Below are 19,645 nucleotides of genomic sequence, written 5' to 3' on the forward strand. Positions count from 1 at the left end.
AACATAAACTCGGGCGGCCATAGAGCCGGTTGGACTTATGAGGCTCAGCTCCCTACTCTCCTGTGCAAGTCTCTCAGTATACAGCTGGTTAGGTCATAGAGCCGGTCGGGCATACGGGGTTTATCTCCCCACTTCTCCCATGCAAGTCTTTCAATATACAACCGGCCAAGCCCTAGAGCCGGTCGGATATACGGGGCTTAGTTCCCCACTTCTACTATGCAAGTCTCTCAGTGTACATTCATCTATACCTAGAACTGGTTAGATCTCCTCTATGAGACAGTATTATCAGGGAATCATAATAACTTGTTAGACAATAACAGCTACTCATCAAAAAATATTATCTTATTTTGATATATACACGCAATTGAACCTTCCTATGCGAAGAGGAGGATTGTTGTACATACTTCATCACCCAACATATTTTGACACTAGACATTCTCTACCACCTCATTATTATAGAGGTTATGAGAGACAGTATAAAAAGGGGATCCTCTCCGTTAATCAAGTATGCGAACGCATCCGAAGGTACTCAAATGCCATTGTTCTAATGTTCTAATATTCATCTTCTTCTCCATTTCGCTTGACTATTATTCTGACTTGAGTGTCAGAGTGCCTATACCAGGGACCCTCTCCCTGGTTCTCGCTCTAATGTTCCCATTGATTTTGTCTATGGTATGCGTAGGTTTGCAGCTCCCAACTCAAAGTCTTTCCTCCGTCAACATTCTAGCCACCTCACCAGCCCCTCCATCTACTCAGCTTCCGAATGAGATAAGAGGTGTTGTAGAATTTCTCCATTGGATGAAAGATCTACTATCAGTGTGATTGTGTGATTGTCAACATAAATATTAATATAGACGAGCACTCTCTTCATTACCATGACCATGGAGTCTTTGATCACTTATATACTTGGTAACTAGTTAATTCTCCCATGGTCTTTTCAAAGAAAAAAAAAATCTAAGCTCTACTCTAGTTCAACAAAGAGGTTACATGATGACTTCGTTCGGTCGAAAGCCTTTTCCTATGTTTTTGCTTTCTCCCTTCGTTATAGGCTTTCTAATGATAATATCAACTCCATTTATATATTTATTCATGCAAATTCTCTAAAATGGTTATCCTAAATCAACACATTAATCCTCTTCTTTAAATAAACATAGGTATAATATCATGTCAACGGCTTGTTACCTTTACATAAGCTTCATAGTAAGGTATTATTGTTAGTGCAATCGACTTCCATGATTTTAATATTTATTTGACAATATGTTTAATAGAATTTAGTTAGGTCAAAGTTGACCGGATGATCAGCAAAGGAAAAATCCAAGTGGTTAAGGTGACTGAAGGCTTGGCAATGGTGAGTAGTTTACCGAGTGACTAGCAAGTCCAAGTGGTCAATACGACTGAAGGCTTGGCAGTGGTGAGAAGTCTACCGAGTGACTAGTCCCAACTAGAGGTTAGGCATATGAGAAGTCTTGGATGAGTAAACCTTAAGCAAGTGTGATTGAATGGTTTTTTAGTCGACCACATACATACGGTGGACCAAACCATTGAATCTTTAATGTTACTATACTATTTTATATCTATTGTAATAATTCAGTATTACAGGAAATCTTAGTTGATTAGGTTGATCAGGTACTAAGTCAGACCAAATGAAGTCCAAACAAATCTGGAAAACTGAATGTTTGGCAGGTAAGTCAATGTAAGTTACTGTAATGGAGTGCAATAAAGTCGGATTCTAGTTGGACAAACCTTATGCACTGATCCAACTGAAGAAACCAACTGATGTTTCTAAGTCGAGATTAGATAATATTAACTATCATATTAATGCATGCATACATATCTGGTTCTAACTTTACTTTGTAGGATTATAATGTGCTAAATTTGTTTTATAGAAAAATAAAGTTCAAGGTGATTAAAAGGTTTGGTCTACTAAATCATGTGGTTCAATCGATCGATCCATAATGATGAGATCAAATCATATTCAAATCAAGTACTAAAGGAAGTTTTGATATTCAGTCGACCAACCTATTTGGTAAGCGAAGATCAAATTGGATTGAATCAAGTGTCAAGGAAGTTTTGATATTCAGTTGACGGAACAGGAAGCCGGTCGACCTAAAAAGATAGATTTCATGGAAGATACAATCTGGACAGATCATGAACCTAAACATGAAGGCGAGCAAATTCAGGATCTCAGTCGATCGAAAAAAAGGATTGGTCGACCGAACAAAATGTTATAAAACAATCTCGAATCAAAGGTTGAACAATTCAATTTTCTCTTCATGTCTCATTTATGTTCTGATACTTCATCCGTGCAAATCTCACTACTACTATGCTGACAAGCTCTTCGACAACCTAAAAGTTTTTTGGAGAGAAGATTTTAGTGATTGCCCCTTCAAAAATGATTCAAAGGATCATGGACCTTGGAGTAGTAGTCGACTGGGATACGAATCAAGTAAACTGCCCGAGTCTTTCTTATCTTACTTTATTATTTCAGATGTGCAGCTATGTGTTTATGTCTCAAAATAAAAGAAGTTTTTAAACGAATAATATTCATCCCCCTCTATCGTCCTTTTTGGTCATACAATTATCTACTAAACTACTATTATTCTACCTCTTAAAGGGATGTTAGAAATACTTTACATGTTTGACATTTGAGAATCCATATAAAGGCTTCCTAATATTGAATGCTCATGTGATCGGAAGGGGCCAATTTGGTTGTCATAAACCTAGAAGCCTTTGCATATTAACTTTCTTAGATTTCAAATGTAAAGGAAATCTAGATTATCTATCATATTGGACTTGAATTTAATCCTCTCACTTACTAGATCTTTGCCTTTCTTTAAAAAAAATTGATTCTTAATATGATAGATAATCACATCATAATATGCATCTACATATTCATGGTTTTATTTTTATTATTATTATTATTTGCTAAGATATTATCACCCTATCAACTTCAATAAAAAAAAAATCTTCATTTTCAACAACAACCCAAAAAAAAAAAAAAAGAAGATCTTTGTGTCTTCTTTGTCTAGTGGTAGTTGGAGAGTTGAGCATCAACCCTCTATCTTGCCTCCCTAACTCCATGCCGGCTTAGTTCCTACATATGTATTGTCAAATCTATTAAGATCGCATCATAACATAATAACAGTACTAAGCTAGCTAGGGTGATCATAATCCATACATTTAGTTGGATAAATACAAGCATTGTTTGAGTTAATTAGTACATGATCATTTGCCTAAAGGTACGGAACGCAAGTCGACCGAAGATCGCTTGGATGTCACTTGAGTTCATCCTAGATGAGTGCCCGATCGATCACCTATCACTAGATCATAGCTTTTGCATCTACATTGTGATAATCAGAACCTTACTGGAAGAGCCCAAAAGCTTCTGAAAAGTCTCTCAAAGCTACCAGTCCTCATATATATCTCTTAATTCGATACCCATGCGACCACCTTTCTCTTATCCCCCCTCATGGTCCATGCGTCTACCCACAACAATCGTGACGGTATGTACCACGTCGCCTTGACGTTATGTTTTCCCTCGTAAAATTATACTTCAAATATATTTGAAAATGAACTTTCAATAGCTAGAATCTGACGCAGTACTGGGGCGGGTACTTACCGGTTAACCGGAGCAAAGCACGGTGCTACCCTTCGACACGTGATCCGCATGTGCCGTTTTTGGCAGCACCCGGGTCGATCATATTACAGTCGGTAATTAGATGCTCGGGTTTTGCCCCCACCCCCGTGATGACGTCACCATCTGGTACCATTTCTTTAACCTTTCTATCTACCACCACCGTCTTACTCCTGCTGCGCCGCGCCCCCTCCCCTCCTCCTCTCTCTCTCTCTCCCCACAGCTCGCCCTAATCTATTAGGAGTCGAGCAGCAGCTACTGTAGATTTAGTAGTAGCAGATGGAGAGCGGTGTGTTCTTTACAATAGTTTATAGGTTGCTCTGACCTTCTCTGTTAAGGAAACTCAGCTTCTTTTTCCTCGATCGCCTCTGTTAGCAGGAACAGTACGTTGTTTTCTAGTTCTTGAGATTATATGCACGTACAAGTGCAGCTACTTGTCCTCCGGACTAAACGAGACGAGAGAGGAGTGCAGATCTGGTTGAGTTCTTGACCGACTTCGAGAAGGGAAAAGCATCGAGAAATATCGACGCTAGCTAGAGTTAAAAGGAGGAGAAGAAGAAGAGAGAGAAAGATGCAGTCGAGTTATGGAGGAGTGTCGGAGATCCAGCAATTCATGGTGGAAAGCTGCGGGCCCGGCGCGCCTCCTCTGTTCTCCAGCACCGCCGCCGACATCCACTCGGCAGTGGCTGGAGGCGGTAACCCTCTCAAGTACCAGACGCCGCCGCCCCCGCCGGCGGCGGCGGGGCTGCCTCCTCACTTTGCGCATTTCCACTCCATTCCTATCACCCAGCAGCTCTTCCAGCAGCCGCCTCCGGCGGCGGCGCACCAATTCCAGCTCTTCCATCCTCACCACCACCAACTGAACTACCAGCCGCTGGAGCCGCGGCGGTTGCAGATTCCGCACCACCAGCTCGGACTGGACCAGGATTCCGGCGCCGAGAACTCTGCCTCGTCGGCGCGTGTCACTATCCCAACTGCCGGCGGCGGCCTGCCCTCGTTTCTGGCTGAGGCCATGAATTTTAAGCTGGCTGTGAACGAGAGCAGCGGCGGCGGAAGCCGCGAGGGCATCAACGATGAAGATGGCATCTTGCGAGGAGGAGACGACGACGGTTCGGAGAGTCGTCTTCATCACTGGCAGAGAGACGACGAGTCTTCCATTAAAGAGCTCTCCTGGTAATTAACTAACTGGTTAATAGTTACTTCCAAGAACGACTTTAGGAGCTTCGTCGGTCACGAAAAATGATGCATCCGAAAGGAAATGAATTGCTAGATGTTGATTCCTAAGATTTACTTTTTTATCATTATTGGTGAAAAGAGCAATGTAGCTTAAAAGAGAAACTTCAAAAAGGCAGAGTTCATGTCATCCAAATGCATTTAAAAAAGGCAAAATAAATTAATTAATTAATTTTTTTTTTAGAAAAAAGTTGTATTCTTGCAGGAGGCCATTGGATTTGGATATGGACTACATCAACAGGAATAATAAAAGGTGCAAGAACAAGGAGCCGGAGAGCTCGATTAACGGCGCCGGCAAGGTCTCCAAGAAGAACAAAGAGGAAGTCGGCACAGGGAGCAGCAATTACAAGATCTTTAGTGAATTAGAGGCCATCTACAAGCCCGGCGGCAGCGGTGGCGGTGTCGGTGTCGGCGGCGTCAATCAGACTGGCTCCGGCTCGGCGCTCACCGGCGATGAGACCCCTCTGTTGCACGCCGCTGCCATGGCTCCCCCGGGACTGGCTGCAGCCTCTGACTGCGTCGGCGGAATGTCAGAGACGTCGGCAGGAGAGGAGGCTGGGCGGGCAGGGAAGAAATTCAGCAACAACAGCAGCAGCAGCGGGAGGAGGAGGAGAAAAGGGCGGCGGTGGCAGCGGCGGCTAAGCTCGATGGCTACCTTCTTCGAGAACTTGGTCAAGCAGCTGATGGACCACCAGGAGGGCCTCCACCGGAAGTTCCTCGAGGCGATGGAGAGCCGGGAGCAGGAGCGGACCAGCCGCGAGGAGGCATGGCGGAAGCAGGAGGCGGCCAACTCCTGCCGCGAGGCCGCGGCGCGCGCCAGCGAACGCAAACTCGCCTCCTCTCGCGAGGCCGCCATCATAACCTTCCTCGAAAATATCACCGGCGAGAGCTTAAATCTCCCTCCGAAGCCCCAATTCTCCGACGAAAATAACATTAACAATTGCAACGACAACAACCTCCAAATCGAGGCCTACAACGAGGCGGCGTTCGGGGATCAAGAAAGCAACAAGGTGCAGTTCAACACGACTAGGTGGCCGAAGACGGAGGTCCAGGCGCTGATCCGCGTCCGCAGCGGCCTGGAGTCGCAGTTCCAGGAGCCAGGGCTGAAAGGTCCCCTGTGGGAGGAGGTGAGCGCCACCATGGCCACCATGGGCTACCTCCGCAGCGCCAAGCGATGCAAAGAGAAGTGGGAGAACATCAACAAGTACTTCAGGAAGACCAAGGAAAGCGGGAAGAAGCGGCCGCAGCACTCCAAGACCTGCCCTTACTTCCAACAGCTCGACCAACTCTACTCCGCCACCAAGTCCTCTCACAACAAAGACAATATTCTCAAGGAGCAGAGGCCAATAGAAGAAGACGATTCCGAGAAAAAACACGACGACGACGACACTACCGAACACAAATTAAATGACAACTCTGAGCTACTCGACGCCATCGTCGTGCCTCCGGCCGCCTCCGATTTCCCAAGCCTCAAGTTCGGCTTCGGCTTCGACTTCAACGACAAAGTGGCCGACGAAAATACCCAAGATGGTGGAGCGACTCCAAATACAGATCGCAATGGTGACGAAAACGAAAATGAAAACGACGAGGATGAGGAGCAAGTTGGGGAAGAAGATGATGATGATGATGAAGAAGAAGCGGAAGGTGATCAAGAAGGAGAAGCAGAAGAAGGGGAAGGGGAAAACCAGCAACATAGAACACGACATCAACTCGATCAAGAAGTGGACGAACTACATGACACGAGCCTCTTCTTCCAACGCCTCCAATCTTGAAGAAAGGGAAGAAAAAAAAAAGGCAATCGGACTCGCAATTATGGTGTGTTCAATTTCTATTCTTTTAGGATAGTACTAGTTTAGCTAGCTAGCTTCAGTAGTCGAACAATAATCATGAGTGTATAATTATTTCCCTACTTAATTCCCTAGACATGCACCCTCAATCACTCATGAGGGTTGAAGAAGACATGCTTAAATATCTGATTTCATCTACTGCTGCAACTGCTTCTGCTACTGCTTTTCTGTATCTCCGTGCCCTGAAAGAGGTCCAACGTGGTCATTAGTTTAAGTCGTCGCGTCGTTTCTTTGTCATAAATAAATATCGAATCTAGTCACTGTTTTTGCATGATATATATGGTTGTGGTTCTTGTGCGCGAGCGTATCCAAATCGCTCAATAAACAAATGCGGCGGTTGAGCAGAACATAACAGAACAAGAACAGAACGGGACAGCTGCTTAGATGTTCTCCAGACTTGCATGGATTTGGGGGCGGATCATGCTTTAATAATCCGCTAATTGCGTGGTAGCTATCCAGTCGTTGGAGTTCGCAATCTCGTAAAATAAAATATATGTGACGAAGAAGGGTGGTAGTGTTGAATTGGGATGCGTGATCCAAGTGATTGAAACCGGCACGGCGCTGTTCAGGCAGGTGGGCTGCAGGAGAGGATGAGTGGGCTGATTCAGTACTTAATCCTCGGGACTTCCATCGCCATTTTTTCCTTTAAAAAAAAATTGTTTCTGAATCTATTTAATGCGTCTATTTCACGATTAACTAAAATTAATTGTTTAGATATTGAAAAATGATAAATAATGTTCCTTTGCTGTGTATCTACATCTCCTCAGAATACAGCAGGGAGAGGTACAGCTTTCAAGACACCGGAATTAGCAGACATGATACAGGCTGCTGCATGCAGGGCATGCATGCATGCACTCTGCAGAAGGAGCCCTCGATGACTTTTTTAGGGTTTTCACGAATCAGTCCTGACGTGGACGGAGAATAAGATTAGTGAAAGCAGCAATTGATCAGAGAACTCACTTAAAATTATAAAATATTTAAAAGGTATATTTAATTTTAAAATTTTTAATGTTCCCGCTAGGCTAACTAATAATCATGCCATCCGTCTATGAATAATCTGACACGTCCGTTCTCCGACAGTCGCTAATGAGTAAGGTCAGTGGTCTTGACGTGCACTTCAAAAAAAAAAAAAGTTGGATTGGCACCGGAGAGTTTTGGCATACCATTGTGATGCTCTAAGTTAAAGTTTATTTCGGATAGTATGTAAGAAGGTGAAGATGGAATAGAAGAATTGAACCTGGTGGATTCGAAGAATGGGGAAGAAGAAGTCCCTCGTCTCTACATTATATATATTGTTAAATGAGCATCTACAGAGATTGCATGCTTCTCCATCATCCTTGTAGGTGCTAATGAGGAAATCAAATCCAACAGTTATTAGTTGTCACACCACTCACCAAGAGCTACGTATTTGTAGGAGAGCATCTAGGGGATCAAATTTGATAACTTCATAACTGTCTCTTCATTCATCCAATACCACATGTCCTGGGATATTTGCAGGGAGACAGTCTTATTGATAAGGTTGTTGTAGGCCAATACGTAGGGTGTAAACCTGATACGAGGATAAGGAAATAAGATATATATCAGGTAGAGGCATCAAAAATGAACCCAACCCGAAAAAAAAAATCAAGTTCGTATTGAGGGTTTTTGGGTTGGAGATTTTTCGAATTGGAGATTTTTGGGTCATATTCGGATTGACCTGAATTTAGATTTTAGTGGGTTTATTGGGGTTAACTCAAATTTTCTTTTAAAAATTAAGATATTTTTTATTTATATCAATATTAATGTTAATATGATAATGAAAGAGTATTGAAATACAAGTGAAAAATTATAAAGAAAATAGTTTAAAAAATTATTTCGGATAATTCAGGTCGAGTTTGGATTCATGTTCAGTGGTTTCAAGTTGTATTTGGGTTCGGGTCAGATTTAGATTGAGATTTTTTATAATTTTTTTTTTCAACTCAATCTGAACTCGACCCAATCCACTCGAATTGACACCCCTAATGTTGGGAGACCTTGTGTATAGATGAAGTTGACAACTAAAGCTAAGATAAAATATTTGGATCCGAGATTGAGACTGAATCATGGAGGATGTTGGAGACTCAAGCCAAGATAAGATGTCGAGATCTAAGACTGAGACACAGAAGATGTAGACTTCTAAGGACAAGACAGAATGCTGGGATCAAAGACTGAGACTCAGAAGATGTAGACATCTAAGGTCAAGATAGAATGTTGGGATTTAAGACTGAGACTCAGCCGGGGAGGATATCAACAGCTAAGGCTGAGATAGGATGTTGGGATCCGAGACTGAGACTGAGTCATGGAGGATATCGATGACTAAAGTCGAGACAAAATACTAGGATCGAGACAAGATACTAGAATCCAAGACTGAGTCATGAAGGAAGTCAGCAGCTAAGGCCGAGACAAGATGTTGGGATCCGACACTGAGATTTGTCTTTTGGTGAACTCTATTTTCAAGGATAAGTGTTTTGAGTGGGTTCGATTAAACCCTAGTCTCACCTAAACTAGGTTTGATTCTCTTTGGATCATATTTACTAATAGTTTAGTATGACTGTTGATCCCATATGACATGTGGGGGCTGTAAGATTCTACCACATTACATGCTTCTCTTTCCAGTCTAATCGAAGGATGCATAGTTCGACTAATTGGACTATGTTGAGTTGTCATCTCCTTATCTTTCTATAAAGTTAAGCTGAGGTGTTGATATCTTATTGGGACAACTATCTGGGTCATGGTCATTAGGGAGAGGAGGTATTGCATTTAATGGACATGATACGCGATATCATGTGCCACTCTTATTATTGGAGCACTATACCGTAATATTAATGGGTGGCATGCGACATCTGCCTCAGATTACAAAAGCACCATACCACTTTAATTGTGAAGGTGTGCGGCGGCATCGTTGCTAACACAAGCCCTAGATCCTACGATGATGGTGCGTTAGTGTCTACTTAGTCTCTGCACCTAACGACTATTTTTGAACCATTGTTGAAATCGATGAACTGCTTCATAACTTGCCACTACTGCACTTTCAACGATCTAATGGTTGAGAAGAGATCTCAATTCTTTACTTGTCATCCAACGACTTAGCGAGTCAATGTGACAATCCTATTGTACTGCCACCCAGGTATACTAGGCAATCAAAAAATGTCATAGCCTTCATTCATTTTCATATGCTTCTATGTCTTAATCGTAGTCTTCTTCCTTGCTTTTGTTGATTCAGTAAGCTCGCTGCCTTTGTACCTCCTGTCTTTTGTCCCTATGCCTGTTAGTTCTTAAGTTTATGACCTCTGACGACTTGTTAGTTTTCTAGTATGAGTGCCAGCGGATTGTATATGTTAGGTCCATTGGCCGGCTAGAAGGAGGGTTCAATAGCCCTGCAAAAATAAAGACAAACCCTTCACTACAACAAAAATATTAAAAGACAACGGTTAAAAATTATTGTCGTAGGCCCTTTAAAACCGTTGTAATTGGCAGTGTTGTTAAAAGTGGGGGCTACGACAACGGTTTTAAACCATTGTCTTTGAATGAAAAGACAACAGTTTTACAACAGTTTTAAACCGTTGTCTTTGAATGAAAAGACAACGGTTTAAAATCGTTGTTGTTTAGAGCATTTTTTATTAACACTACTAGTTTACAACCGTTTTTGGGGCTACGACAACGGTTTTTAACTGTTGTCTTTGAGGGTGATAGACAACAACAACGGTTTTAAATCATTATCTTTTAAATTATTATCTTTTAATACCAATATATCATATTTCAATATAAATATATAATAAAGAATCATAATCACAAAAGAAAGAATATTTTCCACATCAATGTCATTCAAAATGTTACTTATACAAGAATTATATTACAATCACAAAAGAAGAAACATGTCTAATATTCAAATAAAATTTATCCCAATACAAATAAACAAATAAACTTCATTTACAACTAATGAACAATTGTCAAAAAACTAGAAACTTGTGATGGTGGTTCATGCCATGTAGGATTGTAAGTAATTATTGTCAACTCAAGCCCCATCAAAATCTTCAACTTATAGAATTTCATTGGACTCCTCTTTCTCACTTGCTGATTCTTCCATGTCAACCTTTTCCAACATTCTGGATTTTTGTGAAGCAAAGTATGTGAGCAAAGCACCAAAAATAAAAGGGAATAATATAATATCTGTAGAAGACGTAAAACAGGGTTGATAGCTGAAATTTGGAGAAATGTAGTTGCTACAACCACAATAATATATTTGATAAATCATATACTCTTCAAGTACCCCATTCATATCGGCAAATAAAACCATAACATAAAAGCTTACATGTAGAGGTGGTGGTGTTTTGGCATAATAACATGTTGGACTGCAGTACTCAAGCTCTGTAATGACCCGGCCCTCTTGGCCCATTTGGCGGCCCATTTGGCGACCTTTCATGTCGTCGACCGTCGGCCCTTATGTCGTCGGCCCATTTGGCGACCTCTAATGTCGTCGACCGACAACCCTTGGCCGTGCCGTTACTCACTAGGACTTTCCACCCCTGGTCAGTGGATTTTTGCCAAATGAGTCGGCGACATAAGAGCCGCCACAAGGGCCGCCCAAGAGGCCAAAAGGGTCGGGTCGTTACAATAAAAAGGCGTCTTTTATTGTAACGATCCGGCCCGTTGGCCTCTTGGGCGGCCCTTGCGTTTGACCGTGCCGTTACTCACTAGGACTTTCCACCCCTGGCAGTGGATTTTTGCCTCCCCAGGATTCAAACTCTAAAGCCTGCTCTTACCAGGATTCATAAACTCTAATACTTAAGCCTGGAGGTTTAGAGTTCGAATCCTGGGGGAGGCAAAAATTCACTGCCAGGGGTGGAAAGTCCTAGTGAGTAACGGTACGACCAAAAGGGTCGTCGGTCGACGACATTAGAGGTCGCCAAATGGGCCGACGACATAAAGGGCCGCTAGTGGGCCGCCAGTGGGCCGCCGCAAGGCCCGCCCAAGAGGCCAAAGGGCCGGGTCGTTACAAGCTCCCCCTTGGCAGGCTCATCAGACCATGGAGAACCAAATGTTTTATAAAGACTATCTGTCAAGCTCAAGCTCAGTCCTACTGTTGTTAAATCAATTCCCAATGAAAGAGATGTTAGATCTGGATCATTCATATTAATAACACTCAATAATCCAAGCATGCCAAATGGACCAGGCGGTAATTGTTACCCGAGTGGACTTTACATTTTGATCTCTATATGACTGGCAAACATCAGACATCTGCTGTAGTCGAAGTTGAGAAAGACTTTATGGTTGTTGATATTGCTGAATCAGTTGCTCATACATACTCATACCAGAGGCTGATGTAGGAGAGTTCAACGGTCTCAACCCAATACTAGGGTCTCCACTATTTTGAATCTATATAAAGTTGAGGGAAAAACCATTTAATCCATAGAATTAATAAATATTAAACTATCTAAAGAATTGTAGTCTGCCAGGGCAAGGTACCTGTGAATGATAATTACCATGAGAAGGAAAGAAATCAGAGTCATGTGAACGTAGGTCTTGAGTGTTTCCAGTGGCAAAAGGCAGCTCACCACTATGGGTTGTGGTAGTATGCAGTTGTTGTTGCTGAAAGCTAGATTGAAAAGTTCCTCCTAAGCTAAATCCGCCAGATCATGTCATCTGGTTGATATCAAACTACCAAATGAATGAAGAAACATGATCAACATAGATAAGCCAATTCCAAAAGTTCACCACAGTTCAACTAATGTATTTAATTAATTGTGAAAAAAATAGATAAAGAAATATAGATTGTTGAGTGAATATTACTTGTAATTGTCAAATCCTGGACAACATTTCATGTTACTTGGAACGTTGGTGGCACACTAGGAAACTTTGTCAATAGAACTTGCAAAATATAAACATATATTAGAAGATAAAAATATCCAAAACAAGGTCATTATCCCCTCAACTAGTTAGGTTTCATCTTTACAAGGCTTGCCACTTATCCCAATGATTTTAAATTCTTGATTTGTATGAGTTGTCTTCACTCTCGAATTTTCAAAGCTCTTCTAGCCTAGCAACAACAAACAGTGAAAAAATAATCTTAGTAGACACAATATGAAGAATGAAACAAGCAAGCCAAAACAAGTTGCCTCAATAGGTATATTATATATAGGCATTCAATAACCTAGAAAATAAAAATAAAGAACAAATTCTTAATCACCTTGTTCCAGTCCAGTTGGTATGCATCCTTGACATTTCACTCGTGAGTGTATCATTACTATTCATATTAGTTGTAACTTGTAAGAAGGATTGCATAGATTTACAAATGACATTTAACAGAATATTTAATACCATAAGTTTTAGTGCATCAATGCTACCTCTAACAACACTATTAGTAAAAACAACGTAATAACTGGTGTAACTACTCAAATAATAGAAATAACACTATCTGAATGAAAAGTAGAATGGATTGTTTGCTTAAAAACTAGTAGATAAATATTCATTTAGTACATGAGCCTACTCCATGGACCAAATTTATCAATATTGTACCAAAAAGTAATGTCAAACAACACAATGATTGAGATCTAGGATTAATATTGACTTATGAACTAGAAAGCTTACAAGAAGACGTCTTGGGACTCATAAAAGATTTGGAGAATCTGCTCACGCTTCTCCTCCAAAGAAAGTCCTCTTTTCTTTGACTAGAAAAATATATACAACAAAAAGTACACTAATACGTCTTTTACAAGGAAAGCAATTGTTCAGTCAAATTTAAAGAATGAAAGCAAATGCAACTTCATAGACAATTAGATAGTTAAGAATAGTTGTTACTACAAAACTAAGGACTCACCACTTTGCCTACTACAGGGCATTAGCACAGAGTCAGCATTTCTCATACTAAATGTAGTAAAGGATTCAAGCATGAAATAACTACTTGATAAATAAATCAACAGCCTAATCTATTTCATTCTGAATCCAAGTAAACTGCAAGCAACCATTATCACTTTAAACAGCAACAGAGTAAGAAGAATGAGCTCATCTATTTTCATACTAGAGAATAATCAAATTATATTTAAAGAATATTAGGCATAATTTCCATAACTTCTTCTAGAAGTGCATCCTGGTTACTAACTATCACCATGCTCCTGGTGAATAAAATTTAGCAGTCTAAATTGTTCGACGAAGAGGAAGAAGAAGACATGAGACAGCAGCCTCATGGAATGATTAAACAAGCATCGCCATAAACTCCCAACCAGAAGCAGTTCCAAAATCTAGTTTCCCTAAACCCATAAATTCCAACATTCACACAAAAGGTGATAACTGCAGCATAACATCCACTTGAAGGCTTAGGACTTGTGATGTGATCTTAAATTCTCACCTCTTTCTGCCGACAGTAATCAAGGTCAGTCCAACAACTCTCGTCCTTGACCCGATCCGCTGGCCATCCAGGACTGGGGACGATGGCAGAGATCAATGATGTGACGACCACCCGGCACACTCCGCTCTCCTTGGCTGCGCGGAGAACGTTGAGAGTCCCCGTCACCGTTGGATCTAGTAGTTCCCTCTAATCAAAAAGGAAACGAGGTTAGAATAGGGAGGAGGAGATCTAGAAGGGAAAATACGGACCTGGGGATCCTGGACGCAAGTGATGATGCAAGGCGAGGCGAGGTGGAACACCCCCGAGACGTCGCGGATGGCTGCGAGGATGGAGTCCGGATCAAGGAGGTCGATCAGGAAGAGGCGAAGGCGATTGGAGGCGCTAGGTAGGGATCGTAGGTGCGTCGTCTCGGCCTCGTCTCCTGTAGAAGTTTAGGTAAAGAGAAAGTGGAAGAGGAGGGGGAGGCGGAGAAGAGAGGAGGAGGAGAAGAGAGGGGGAGGCGGAGAAGAGAGGAGGAGGAGGAGGAGCACCTCCGCCTCCGCCTCCACCCAGCAATCTGCACAAGCAGCAGCAACCACCCACGCTCCTGAGAAAGATCGTATGAGGCGAGAGGTTTAGGGTTCGGGTAGTCTAAGGGGGGAAACGGGGCGCAAAAAAATTTTCAGAGAGAGGGAAGCAAATCACTGCTACAATAAAAACGACGAAGCGGGGAAAAACGGTAAAAGAATAAAGTCAAAGACAATGGTTTATTAAAACTATTGTCTTTGACCCCTAAAAGCGCACTTAAAGACAACAGTTTTAGAAAACTGTTGTAAAAGGTGTTGTTGATTTTACAAAAAGTTGCTCAACGATAACGATCTTTACAAAACCGTTGTCTTTTATTTTTTTCGGGCGCTCAAAGACAACGGTTTTGTCAAAAATCGTTGTCTTTTACCAAATTAACAACAGTTTCTTCTAAAATCGTTGTCTTTATGGTGTTGTCTTTTAACAATTTTGTTGTAGTGCTTCTCGGACTTAAAAGAACACTTGCATAAAGATAGAATAGAAAATGAACTAAAAAGAAAGAGACACCTGGATTTACTTGGTTACAATCGGAGAGGTTGTTAATCTAAGGAAGTAAAATGCACTAACTCTCCTTCAGGCGGAGAAGCCTTTTTACAACAATGTAAGCACAAAAAATTAGAAGCTAAATGAAAACTAGAGCGTGTACAAGTGTTGTTGCAAGAATGCTTGTTGATCTTGAAGCTTCTGGACCAAGGCTGTATTTAAAGCCTTGATTGGGGCACCTAGAAGCGTTCCAGGCGCCTAGAGTGGGATAGAAATCTATCCCGGACGCAACGGTCAATGCCCACATCGATGGTGATAAAGTTGGGTTCCCGACGCAACGGTCAACTTCATTGACTTTTTTAGTTCGGGCCCTCTGCTCCAGTGCTGCTCATCTCAGTCCGGGTCTTCCGCTCCGGCTCCGCTTGCTTGGGTGATTTCAGCCAACCGAAATAAGGCTCACCCGAACCCAATTTCAGCCTTCTCCTTGAGCAGACTTTGGCTCCGACTTCTCGTCCCTCGAACGTCACATACGTTCTTCTCATCCGCTGGTGTACTCTTTTGTGGCACCTCATCCCTCAGATGCACCGAGCCTGTCGGCTCTCTCCTGTGACGTTCTTCTCGCTAGCCGTGTCTTCCGCTCGACTTCCTGTGCTCCTAAGCTCCTACACACTTAGACACGGGGATTAAAAACCAACAAGATCTAACTTAACTTGTTTGATCACATCAAAACAACCTTGAGATTCCAACAATCTCCCCCTTTTCGATGTGAGCAACTCAAGTTAAGATAGGGTAAATAAATAAGGTTAAAGCAAAAAATAAACTTTGTAATAAAGCACAAAAAGTAGGAAATTTATTTTTAAGCTACCTCCCCCTAGACTTAATCTTTTCTTTCTCCCCTTTTCTTTCTCCCCCTTTAAAATCTAAGGGTATAAAAAATGTCTAAGTAAACTCTGATTTTAGAAATATTGATAACAATTTTGATAGCGCTAACAATGCAATAACATTTTCTAAGAATAATGAAAATTTTCCTCAATTTAAAGAAAATTTTTAAGAATTAATTTTTTGTAGAAATTTTGGTAAAGTAAAAAATTTCTAAGAAAAAATTTCTAAGTAAAATACATTTAAAAAAATGAATTTTAAACAATTTAAAAAAATTCTAAAGAAAGATTTTCTAAGAAGTTAAATAGATTCACAAAAAAAATTTGGAATTTTCCAAAAAAATATTGAATAACTATTTAAAGCATTATCTAATTTCAATTTTAATGTTTTATCAATTAGTCAATTAAATATTTTATTTCAATATTTAGCTTTTAGGCTGTGGCGAGGCAATAGGCCTTCTTGGTTATTGGATCATCAACCACTTCTAGACAAAGCTGCATAAGAAAATTAAACGTTTAATTTTCTTGTTGAAATCTCTAAGTCTAAACAAAGTTTAAGTTAGACTAGACTTGGGAACCCAATATAGGTTCTAGCCAACTGGATTGCTTAGGAATTTCTTAGGGATATATTTCTTTGAAATATTTTTAATTTATCCTTTGTGGTATCTAAAATACCAATTTAGGTTATTGAACTTTCTAAAACTTGTATTATATGAGCATGCATGATTTTTCAAGTTACTTATTTCTTTTTGTAAAATATCATTTTCTAATTTTATTTTGTCAAACTCTTTTAATGGGCAAGATTTTGCTAAAATTAATTTTTAATTTTTAATTTTTAATTTCTTTTCCAAGTTTGCAACAATCTTTGGTTAATAATTTTACAAACTTAAATAACTTGTCAGGTGGGAGAGATCGTACCTGACTTACCTTGTCAATCTCGTTGTCTGTGGCTCCCCTTGAATTGTTGCTTTCTTCCGATGTTGCTCCCCCTTCATCGATGCTCTCGATGCTCATTTCGGAGGAGCTTTCTTCGTATTCGTCTTGATGACTTACCATCAATGCAAGCCCGGAGAATGCCTCAACTTTCGATTTGGACGACGTTTCGTCCTACGTCGCCTTTAAAGTATTGTACTTGTTCGTTTGGATAGGCTTCTTTCCTTTGTCCTTATTCTTGTTCCTTAGCTTAGAGTAGTTGTCCTTAACATGCCCTTCTTCGTTGTAGTGGTAACATCTGATTATCCTTTTCTTTCTACCCTGCAGATCGTTAGCTTTTCTTGATTTAAACAATTTCTCAAATCGCCTTACCATCATTGTCGTTTCTTCGTCCTCAAGGGAGGATTCCGAGTCTTATTCGTCCATCCTTGCCTTAAAGGCAATGTTATATGTTGGCTCCTTCTTCGTATCTTCACGTCTCGATTCATAGACTTCAAAAGTCGAAAATAATTCTTCTAAGGTAACAATTTCTAGATCCTTAGAGATATAGAAGACATCTACTAGTGATGTCCATTTTGTATTCCTAGGGAATGTATTAAGAGTGTACCTTAGCGAATCTCGGTTACTTACCATTTCTCCGAGATTCGAAAGTCCGGTGATGAGCTCCTTAATCCTCGAGTGAAGGTGTGCAATCGTTTCACCTTCTTCAAATCGGAGGCTACTGATCTGGTTATAAAGTAAGTCCTATCTCGCAAGTTTTGCCTCTGACGTTCCTTCGTGAAGTTTTAGGAATTTTTCTCAGAGCTCCTTGGTGAACCCGTAAGCTCCGATCCGGTTGACTTCTTATGGCGGGAGGACGCTTAGCAGATAAAATTCTGCTTTGCTGTTTGCCACGAAGTCAGCTTGTTCCATCTTCGTCCATTGAAATTTTTGCTTGTCTTCGGGTGCTTCAAAACCAAATTTTATTATTAATAATAAATCGAAGTCTGTTTTAAAAAATACCTCCATTCTCTTCTTCCAGTTGGCGAATTCCCCCTCGAACTTTGGTGGGAAGATGCTTGGTTCGTCCATTTCGTGTGCTTCGTTCTGCGGTTAGTCCTTCGAAAGCATCCTGGCTCTGATACCAATTGTTGAACACCGGTGGTCAGCTAGAAGGGGGGTTAAATAGTCCTGTAAAAATAAAGACAAACTCTTCTCGGACTTAAAAGAACACTTACATAAAGATAGAATAGAAAATGAACTAAAAAGAAAGATACACCTGGATTTACTTGGTTACAACCGGGGAGGTTGTTAATCCAACCAAGGAAGTGAAATGCACTAACTCTCCTTCAGGTGGAGAAGGCTCTTTACAGCAATGTAAGCACAAAAAATTAGAAGCTAAATGAAAACTAGAGCATGTACAAGTGTTGTTGCAAGAATGCTTGTTGATCTTGAAGCTTCTGGACCAAGGTTATATTTAAAGTCTTGGTCGGGGCACCTGGAAGCATTCCAAGTGCTTGGAGTGGGATAGAAATCTATCCCCGACGCAACGGTCAACGTCCACGTCGATGGTGATAAAGTTTGGGTTCCGGGCGCTCGGAATGGGTCAGGGCGCTCGGACCCTCAAAGTCAACCCCGTTGACTTTTTTGGTTCGGGCCCTCTGCTCTGGTGTTGCTCACCTTGGTCTAGGTCTTCCGCTCCGGCTCCGCTCGCTTGGGTGATTTCAGCCAACCGAAATAAGGCTTACCCGAATCCAATTTCGGCCTTCTCCTCGAGCAGACTTTCGCTCCGGCTTCTTGTCCCTCGAACGTCGCGTATGTTCTTCTCATCCGTCGGTGTACTCTTTCGCAGCACCTCGTCTCTCAGACGCACTGAGCCCGTCGGCTCTCTCCCGTGCCGTCCTTCTCGCTAGTCGCGTCTTCTGCTCGACTTCCTGTGGTCCTAAGCTCCTGCGCACTTAGACACAGGGATAAAAACCAACAGGACCTAACTTAACTTGTTTGATCACATCAAAACAACCTTGGGGTTCCAACAGTATACAGGAGTGGTGCATATTTACAACTTTGAATATTGTTTGATATCCCTTCCGATCACAAAATCCTTATACTGATGATAGAGCATTGACCACACAAGCCACCACAAGGTTACACTACCTGCTTCCTCGACCAATTAACCAGGGACCTTAGGTTCCTCATCCCTCCTTTTCTTCAAGATCTTTCCACTTTTAGATTTCTCTATCCCATCTTGCTCCATACTCCCTCTGTTTAATTTGTGGTACTGCCATTATCTTTCGGATGTACCAAATTTTAGTTGACTCAAATATCTTCCACTATTTCTTCTATCCCAAACAAAAGGAGCTCGGGGTCTTTTATTTTGTTGCTCGGCCTAGATGTAATTTCTTTGGTAAGTATCTGATTCACACGAGGGGTGGAATGACCGCTTCATTTATGTTAAGTCGTGTCAACCATATACCTAGTCGACTGTTTGGCAAGATGATTTACTAGCTTAGCCACCACTAGGCCACTACAAATAGGAGTGAGCGTATTTGGATATGAACGAAATCTTGATGGGGCTAAAATTAAATGTTAACTTGTTGGTAGAGAATGAATCCCTACTCTACCAAGCTAGGCTAAGTCTGAACGTAGTCCCCCCAGACAACAAACTAAGTAAGACATTACTTTTGTTAGATTTTCCTCTTTACTGACTAACTTTCTTTGTCTTTGTAGGTTA

At 41.3% G+C, this 19,645-nt stretch overlaps 2 protein-coding genes across 3 annotated transcripts; one reads left to right on the forward strand and one right to left on the reverse strand.

Moving 5' to 3' along the window:
* Nucleotides 1-3,809: 3,809 nt before the first annotated feature.
* LOC122051165 (trihelix transcription factor DF1-like) lies at nt 3,810-6,985 on the forward strand. 2 transcript variants are annotated; one of them, XM_042612141.1, is made up of 3 exons: nt 3,810-3,923; nt 4,013-4,807; nt 5,073-6,985. In XM_042612141.1, the coding sequence occupies exons 2-3, from the start codon at nt 4,206-4,208 to the stop codon at nt 6,637-6,639; spliced, it is 2,169 nt and encodes a 722-aa protein (XP_042468075.1). In that variant the 5' UTR covers nt 3,810-3,923; nt 4,013-4,205; the 3' UTR covers nt 6,640-6,985. The 2 variants fall into 2 exon arrangements, with proteins under 2 accessions (XP_042468075.1, XP_042468074.1); XM_042612140.1 differs by having other exon boundaries at nt 3,816-4,807.
* Nucleotides 6,986-13,653: 6,668 nt separating this feature from the next.
* LOC122050195 (cinnamoyl-CoA reductase 1-like) lies at nt 13,654-19,168 on the reverse strand. The gene is made up of 4 exons (XM_042611124.1): nt 19,090-19,168; nt 14,326-14,498; nt 14,078-14,263; nt 13,654-13,683 (listed from the first exon to the last, which is right to left on the reverse strand). The coding sequence occupies exons 1-4, from the start codon at nt 19,166-19,168 to the stop codon at nt 13,654-13,656; spliced, it is 468 nt and encodes a 155-aa protein (XP_042467058.1).
* Between the last annotated feature and the right edge of the window lie 477 nt (nt 19,169-19,645).

The sequence above is a fragment of the Zingiber officinale genome, chromosome 3A (assembly GCF_018446385.1).
Source record: "Zingiber officinale cultivar Zhangliang chromosome 3A, Zo_v1.1, whole genome shotgun sequence".
Taxonomy (NCBI): Eukaryota; Viridiplantae; Streptophyta; class Magnoliopsida; order Zingiberales; family Zingiberaceae; genus Zingiber; species Zingiber officinale.